We start from the raw sequence: 7,969 nt of genomic DNA on the forward strand, positions 1-7,969 counted from the left end.
CTGTAAAGCGGAGTCCGGGGTGATCCGCTGATTATGAGACTTTGAGGACCCCACGCAGATAGAGGGCTGGGGCCCGGCGCACTGGAAACCCCCATGGAGGCGGGTTTGCCCCTGCTTCCCTGCCTGAGGGACCCCAGAACAGACGGACTGACTGAACAGTCCCCACAAATCCCTCTCTTGTCCTATATGGCACTGCCAGGCCCTGGGCTGCGTAAGCCACAGGGATGACTCTGGTCCAGCCAAGACAGGAGTGTCCCAGAGGACCTCTCCCAACCTCTCCCCCTCCGCTTCCCTCCACCCCTGCCGGGGACCCCCAGGCTGCCGGGCTGGGGCTGTAGCCGCTGGATGACAGCAAACACGCAGGCGCCCGCCTGGGATGGAAGAGCCCGCAGGGCCCAGGGAGGGAAACCTGACTCCCGCTGCCCCGGAGCCCGAGGGTCTGGGGCCTGTGCGAGCCGCTTCTCCAACTGGCCAGATGATGAGAGTCACCTGGTGACAACGTGGTTTGGCAGCCCCTCCCTGGGGAGTGCGGTTCGTGGGAGCCTGGGGCGGGGGGCAGGGGTTTGAGTGTGTCCCGGCCTCCGGCAGCTCGTGTCTGCAAGTCTGAGCAGTGCTGGGAGCAGTTCAAAGAGCCAGGGCTCCGGCGGAACCATCTGGAGTCAAGGGCGACCCCTCCCCCCACCCCGCACCCCCAGCCCACACCACCGGAGTGGCTCAGGTAGGCAATGTCCTTAGCTTTTTTGCAATTCAGTGCCCTCTTTGGGAAATGACAGCATGAGATCGGCAGGGCCCACATGTAGCCTGGAGCCTGGCACGGAGTAAGTCTGAACAGAGAGACAGGGAGCTGCACCCTTTTCCCACGCGTGGGTGGGAAACCCGTGGTGGCTCGGGTGACCAGCGTGGCAGGCCTGCTCACCTCAGTAAGCTCTCCTGGGAGGCAGCGGAGGGGGGCAAAGGGGCCAGACTGCCCCCCCCCCGCCGGACCCCAGCTGCCCCCCTCCCCACTGTGAGGTCTTGGGTGAGTCCTGTCTCTCTGTGCCCCGAGTGAAGAAGAATTGTGCCTACCTGCTGGGCTTACTACGCCTCACACACAAAAAGTCTTTACAGACTTGTTAGCTAACGGTATTACTGTACTCTGTAATCAATTGATAAATCGATTAAATTTGTCCTGATGTCTCCTCTTTGAGCTGGGGATGGAAAGACACCGTGCTCTGGGACTCAGGAGGGAGCCAGTCTGCCCGGCCTTTTAAGCAAGCGGTGGAACTGCCCAGCCCTGTGGCCTTGGGCAAGTTACTCCTCCTCTCTGGGTCTGTGATTGAGTCACCTGTTTCCTCAAAGGTGTGAGGGAGGGTTAGAGGGGTTGGGTTCACCTTGGAAGGAGCTGAGGACAGTGCCTGGCATTTGCTAAGCTCCGTGAGCGATAAATAAATGAAATCCAAGCCACCATCCCCTGTTTCCAGGAGCCCCGCCTAGAGGGGAGTCAGCAACACCTGGGGGCTGCAAGGGCTGTCCCCTCGTGTGTCCAGGAGCCGCCCTGAGCCTGGAACACTTCCCGGAGGAGGGGGGTGGGGCCCAGCCCTGGAAGGGCCGGCTTCTGGCTACTGTCCAGTTCGCAGGCCTGCGGTGGGCTGGCAGGTTCTTGGTGTTTTTTTAAATACAGGTATTGAGATACGCAGTATCGATCGATTTAAGGGGAACTCGATACAACATAAAAAGATGGAAGCTATCCTGATCTGGCTACACCTGCTTAGCTGGACGGGAATGCTGTCAGGAAGCGAGAGGGCTTACAGGCAGGTGGGGGTGGAGTTGGGGAGAGGCACGGTGGCCCGGTCTCTCCATTCCCAGACCCCCAGCCTTGGCTGTCCTCTGCCCGCCCCCGATGGCCCGACCCCAGCTTCTTTCTTTATAACGTCACAGTTTAGCTCTCACGATTTTTTATGCATCGCGTGTGCTTGTTTGATTTTTTTAATTGTTAGATGAAACTAGTCCCCGGCCGGCCCCTTGGCGCTCCGGGCATGCGCACACAGCCGTCTGCGACACCCCAGCCTCCGCGAGCTTTGCCTCCGGGGAGGCGCCCGCGGTCCCCGTTTGTTCCCCACTGCTCTGCCCTGGCTGCGTTTTCTCACTCTGCACGCGTCGCTTATATAATGATTGAAAAACCAAACAAACACTCCCGATTCAATTTGGGATGGGATTGCTGTATAAACGCAGGGGTGTTAATTTAAGATACTCCTGACCCTGAGCGCCCAAAGCCCGAAGGCCGTGGGCGCTTCCCAGAGCGCCCCGCACCATGGTTGGCGCCACAATGGATGTGAAGCCTGAGACCCTCACCGCCCTGGGCAGAGCGGGGTCGCCTGGGACGGTGACCCCAAGCAGGGCCCCTCCGCATCTTTTCTAAACGCTGTTTCTCAAACACGCCCCCCTCCGAGCCCCCGCAAGTCACTCCCCCTCCGCCCTTCAGTGTGTGGGGGGTGGGCTCCCCAGCTCAGCTCTCAGAATATGTGTGACCTTGACCGTCAATTGACCTCTGGTCCTCAGTTTCCTGGCTTGCATAGTAAAATGGATTAGATTAGACAACTGTAAAGCATTTAGCCCTGGCATTTGGCGCGCCCAGTGCCAGCCGGCCATTGTCATCCATCTGTGAGAGACCTTGGGTGTCACTCAGCTGGTCCCTGAGGGGTGGCACAGAGGCAGGTGCCATAGGAGGTTCCTCTCGGGGGATAAGGCTAACTGACAGAAATGGTGCTTCCGACAGGACTGCAGGCCAGTGTGAGACGAGGAAGGCCCACCGGTGTGCGGGCCCCCAGAGGCCGTGGGCAAATACCTCTAGCTGGTTAACAGTGCCAAGCCGGGGAAATGCTCCCCGCGGTTGCATGAGTGAGGCTGCCTGCCAAGGCCACGAGGCCGGGGCTGTCTGCGGGGAGAGTGCAGCCCGCTTAGAACTGGCCCGGTGGCTTGGTGGAGCCTCAGGGTGCTCTTCATGGAGAAGGGACCGCGGGGCGCACCACCGAGACGAGCAGAGAGCGCTCAACGTGCACGGGGCTGGGCTCGCAGCCGGATTCTAGGCCCAGGAGCTGAACACAGCCTCCTCCCCCTGGCCCTCGCAAACCTGGCTCGGACCTTGCCACCGTGGGGATTCAAGTCGGAGCCCAGGACGCAGGCCCGAGCTCAGCCCTTTCCCCTGCATTCTCGCAGCCCAGCCCGCGGCCCTGCGAGGGTGGGCCGCCGGCAGCCCCCGCCCCTGCTCCCTGCCTGGCGAGACGCAGCGCCTTGTGCGGCTCTCTCTCAATCTCCTGGCGTTGTCTCCTCCCCCGCGTGCGGCGGGGGCGAGCTTGGGGGTAGCACCGATGCGGAGATTACACAGCGTGACTGGCGCAGGGCAGCACAGTGTAGTCCCAGTGCCCAGTGCCACAATAGGGCAGCGCCAGGCCGGGCTTGGCGACTCCTACCCCGGCAGCGGCACACAGAGCCGCACTCGGTCCCTGAACGCGAGGAGCGATGTTGAGACTGCGACCCAGCGCTCTTCCCACCCGATGTCTCCTGCCCTCGGCGGTTAGCCCAGCGCTTCCCGGAAAGATTCACAGAAGACCCTTATTCTGCGAAAACTCAAAGCCCTGACTCCCTTCGGCTTTCCTCCCTTTTTAAGAGCCAGTCGTTCCTCCCAGCGCTGGGGCCGGTGGACAGAGGAGCAGGCAGCCAGGCCCCAGCACCTGTGCACTGGCAGGACCTGGGCGCAGGGCGCCAGATTCTTGCTATCTTCCTGGTACAGACAAGAAATCGGAGGCAGGCAGTGGGCAGGTCCCACAGCCAGAGGGCTTTTAGCGTGATGTGGCCTTGTCTCAGCTTTCTCTTCTGTAAACCCTGTACAGCAATAGTATTCGTTCATCAGGACCAGGGTGAATGTCGTTAAATGCCCAGAGACGAGGAGGACATGGGTTCGTTGAGGAAGCAGGTTCCCTAACCACGTAAAATCACGTGGCCTAACCACTGCTGGGGTAAGCGTGGCCTGTGGACCATAGGACATCTCTTTGTGGTCCAACTTCTGCTCTCAGCCCAGCTGAGCAGCTGGTGAGACTCCAGCCACAGCACCCCCGGGGCTTCCCTCGGAGTCCCGCTGGGCTGGAGGGTTCTGAGAAGCTTGACAAGGGCTTTGGTTCTGGGCTTTTCATCTGTAAAACGGATCAAGGCTTCACCGCCCCCCCCCCCACTAAGTGGGATGAGTTATGGCCCCTTCCATTCCAGAGGGCCCCAGAGTCCACTTGCTCTCCAGGTAATGCCCAGCACTTGGAAGAGCACATAGTAGGGTTCGAGGAGGTGTGGTTGGGAGCTCTGGACAGGTGGCCTCCATCTCTGAAGTGAGACCCAACACCGAACCTTAGTTCTACCAGTACTAGCTATTTGTCCCAGGCAAGTCATCAAACCTCTCCAAGGCTCAGTCCACTAGCCTTTTAAAATAGGACCACCTTTCTGGGTTGTTGAAGATTACAAAGGACAATCCCGGAAAGTGCCCAACAAGGGACCCAGCATGGCTTTAGTGGTGTCACGGATTTGCTCAGTGAGCGCTCATGCTTGCAGCTCAAGACCAGCAGGGGCAGCTTCTGCCCCGGAAATTCAGTGTCTGAAGCCACCGCAGCTGAAAGAAGCACACATGCGGGTCAGCGCACTCTCTTTAATGGGAAGGGGATTCTCATTACTTACAGCAACAGGTAAAAACATAAATACGGGTGGGTGGGCGGCGGCAAGGCAGCAAGTACCCGGGCGCCGGGCCCAGGCTCAGGCACCGGCTCTGGAAAGGCGGCCCGATCGTAGGCCCGGGGCGCCCGGGATCCCAGGCCCAGCTGGCCAGTGTTCGTCCCCGTTGGGGATGCCCAGGGGCGCTCGGAGAACGCGCTTCGGCCGGGGGCTAAGGCACCAGGGTGCGGGACCATTCACCGCAAGTTGCGTAAACTCGGCTACAAACTCTCCCGTGCGTAGGGACAAAGGCACGTGAGGTGGGAAAAGCCCCGAGGCCTCTGCGACAGTGAACGTGAAAACCGAGGGCAGGGCCGCAGGAGCGTGTGGGGAGCCCTCCCTTCCCCCGAGGGCCAGTGCCCTTCGATAGCGGTGGGATCCGGCGGGAGCGCCCCAGGCAGGTCCCTTCCCTACCAGGCTCGGATACCGTGCAGTGTAGATACTCCCGAGTTGCCCTGCGGAATCCCGGGGCTCTGCACCGCGTTCAAGTCCCCGACGCCGAAGTTCACGAAGTTGTTGTTCGCCGCGGCCGTGGCCGACTGCGCGGGGGGCGGCCCAGCCGGGTAGGCGGCGGCGCAGCTGTAGCCTGGGCTGCAGGCCGCGCCACCGTAGCCCGGGTAGGCGGGGTACGCGTTATAGCCGTAGGCGTTGAGGCCCACGCCGTAGGCTGGCGCGTAGGGCGCCGAGTCCCCTAGGCAGGGCTTGCCATCGCGCACCAGCACGGGCACCGCGATCCTGCGGGCGGGCGGCGGCGGCGGCGGGGGCAGCCCCACCAGCTCCAGAGTTTGGTCCTGCCGCTGCCGCTTGCACTTGTAGCGCCGGTTCTGGAACCAGATCTTGACCTGTGTGGACGTGAGCTTCAGCACGCTGGCCAGCTGGTCGCGCTCGGGGGCCGAGAGGTACCGCTGCTGCTTGAAGCGCCGCTCCAGCTCGTAGACCTGCGCCTGCGAGAAAAGCACGCGCGGCTTCCTCCGCCGCCGGGCCCGGGGCCGCTCCGCGCTGTCCGCCTCCGGCTTCTCCAGCTCCACGGCCTTCTGCAGCGCGCACAGCTCTGAGGGGCACAGAGAGGCAGAGAGACGCTGGGTCAGAACGGCCTGACCCGCGCAGCGCCCGCGCGGTAATGGGCCCTAGTTGGCGCCACTCTGTCCTGCCTGGAGAGCCCAGCTTGGCTGCGGCTCACTGTGCCCACGCACTGAGCACCAGGGACCGCTCGGTTTCCACTCGCCAGTCAGTTAGCATTTGTTGAATGCCTACTATGTGCCAGGCATGGCTCTAGGCACTGGAGAACAAAACAAAACCCGTCCTTGCCCTCGGGCAGTTCACCCTGCGGTGCAGGGGATGGACAGTGACTTAAGATTTCAGGCTGCAAAGAAAATAAAATCGGGTATGCGCTGGGGTGAATTAGAATAGGCCTACTTTGGTTAGATGAAGGGAGACCGAGGCCTCACCCCAGGGTCGGTCACATTATCTCAAAATTACGGAACCATAGAAACAGAACGCAGAGAGATGTTGGTTTGGTGATCTAAGGCCCCCGCGCAACCGGCGCGGAGTTTGCGCAGCGGCCAGAGGCCGAGGGGCGGGTGGGCGTCCTCAGAACCCGACCGGCCCGCGAGCTTGAATTGGAATCCCGACTGGTAGCAAGCACTTCGGCCCGCCGTGCCCGCCAGCGTCTGCTCTGGCCTTCTCTGTGTTCTTAGACAAGCCTTTCTAGGCTCAGGGGAGATGCCCTCTGGGCCCGCAGCGGCCCTTCTCTCGGCGCCCCTGGTCTCCCCGGGCTTTCGCGGACCCCGCGTTGAGCCAAGGTGTCACCGATGTGCCCTCTTCCGCGACGGGCCAGCCTCCCCCGCCTCTGGGAGGGCGCGCGCGGTGATTAGGCCACCTCCCCAGGCATCTCCTCTACTGCCCCGCACCTTTTGCGCCATCTGCCCTAACTTTTTCCAGAGGAGAACGTTTGTCTCGGCCCTGAGCGCAGGGGGAAATTTTGCTGGAAAACGATAGACAGTAAGTCAGATTCCTGAGAGTACGCCGTGTCCCGGTTTTAAAATCGAGGCCCTCGTTCCCAAGATTCCACTCTCCTGGAACAAAGGAGGAAAAGCCCCTGGAACGTGGGTTACGGTTGGGTCCGGAAGGTCCTGGACCCTCCTCCAATTGTGCGCAAAAGCGTGTCTGTTGTGCAGCATTTTAATTTGTTTATCGATTTTCCTCAGGTCCTGAAAAAGACCTCGTTTATCCAAAAGAGATTTTTAAAGAACGCTGTTACAGAGAATCTCTCTGTTTTGTCGGCCACCACAAATCGATTGCTTAACTTCGTTACAGATCCAGGAGTAAGGCTGCTGCTGCCTGGGGCTTTGTTAGGCCAAAAAAGTTACTTGGCCTCTTGTTTCTGAACATCTTGACCCAGAATTTTCTCTAAACCTCCGATGGCCCCGGGGTGCCAGGGCCCTGTCGCGCGGTCCCTTCTCGCACTCCCAGCCCCCTGTGCTCGGCCCTCGTCCCCGGGCGCTCGAGCCTCCCCCATCCAGGCCAGAGTTTCTTGGCAGCGGGGTTTGGGGACAACATCCACTCAGAAGGGAGAAGGGTCTTGTGTTTCCTCCTCACCTTTTTTATCCGCTCGAAGGTCCTTGGCTGGGTCGGGGTCGCCGTAGGCCCGCGGGTAGAAGGCGGGCGCGGCTGAGAAGGGAGGCGCGCACTTGGCCGGCGAGGGCGCGGGGCCCAGCTCGGCGCGCAGCTCGGGGAGGCTGGGCCCGGAGGCCTCGGGCCCCGCGTAGGCCTCGGGCTTGAAGGCGGCCAGCATGCAGGAGGCGGGCGCCAGGGTGGCCTCCAGGCGCGCCGAGAGCTCCCCGGAGGCCAGGCTGCGCTGCTGCTGCTCCAGGTTCAGGATGTCTTTGACCGAGAACGGCGTGGGTGTGAGCGCAGGGCTGGGGAACATGGTGGCAGCGCGCGTCTCACCACGCCAGGTGGGCGGCAGTGAGCGGCGCGGCCCACGGCCCCTGGCAGCCTCCCTGCATGGTGCCCGCTGCCCTCCCGCCTGCGCACCGCCTTCCCACTCCCGTTGTGGCCGGCGGCAGGTAGTGCGGAGCTCTGGGACAGCGGAGGCGGGATCAGGCCAGAGGAGGGGGACTCAGCTTGCCATTGGGCCAGGGGCTGTGTTGACAGGAGCGATGAGCAGTTTCGTGTCACCTAATATAGTCATTAGGCTAAAAAAAAAAAAAAAAAAAAAAAAAAAAAAATTCCTGCT

The 7,969-nt window shown here is 61.5% G+C and overlaps 1 protein-coding gene across 1 annotated transcript; it reads right to left on the reverse strand.

Annotated features, from left to right (window-relative positions):
- Positions 1-5,141: 5,141 nt before the first annotated feature.
- On the reverse strand, positions 5,142-7,660 carry NKX2-5 (NK2 homeobox 5). Its single transcript, XM_054588945.1, has 2 exons — positions 7,330-7,660; positions 5,142-5,782 (listed from the first exon to the last, which is right to left on the reverse strand). The coding sequence occupies exons 1-2, from the start codon at positions 7,658-7,660 to the stop codon at positions 5,142-5,144; spliced, it is 972 nt and encodes a 323-aa protein (XP_054444920.1).
- Between the last annotated feature and the right edge of the window lie 309 nt (positions 7,661-7,969).

The sequence above is a fragment of the Pteronotus mesoamericanus genome, unplaced genomic scaffold (assembly GCF_021234165.1).
Source record: "Pteronotus mesoamericanus isolate MK-2021 breed Mesoamerican mustached bat unplaced genomic scaffold, CSHL_Meso_final contig_1, whole genome shotgun sequence".
Classification (NCBI taxonomy): Eukaryota; Metazoa; Chordata; class Mammalia; order Chiroptera; family Mormoopidae; genus Pteronotus; species Pteronotus mesoamericanus.

Bases quoted from the DNA above. Each gene is read 5' to 3' on its own strand.
- NKX2-5 (XM_054588945.1), bottom strand. From the start codon at position 7,660: ATGTTCCCCAGCCCTGCGCTCACACCCACGCCGTTCTCGGTCAAAGAC. The intron at 5,783-7,329 runs GTGAGGAGGAAA...TGTGCCCCTCAG, and splicing joins CCTTCGAGCGGATAAAAAAG to AGCTGTGCGCGCTGCAGAAG.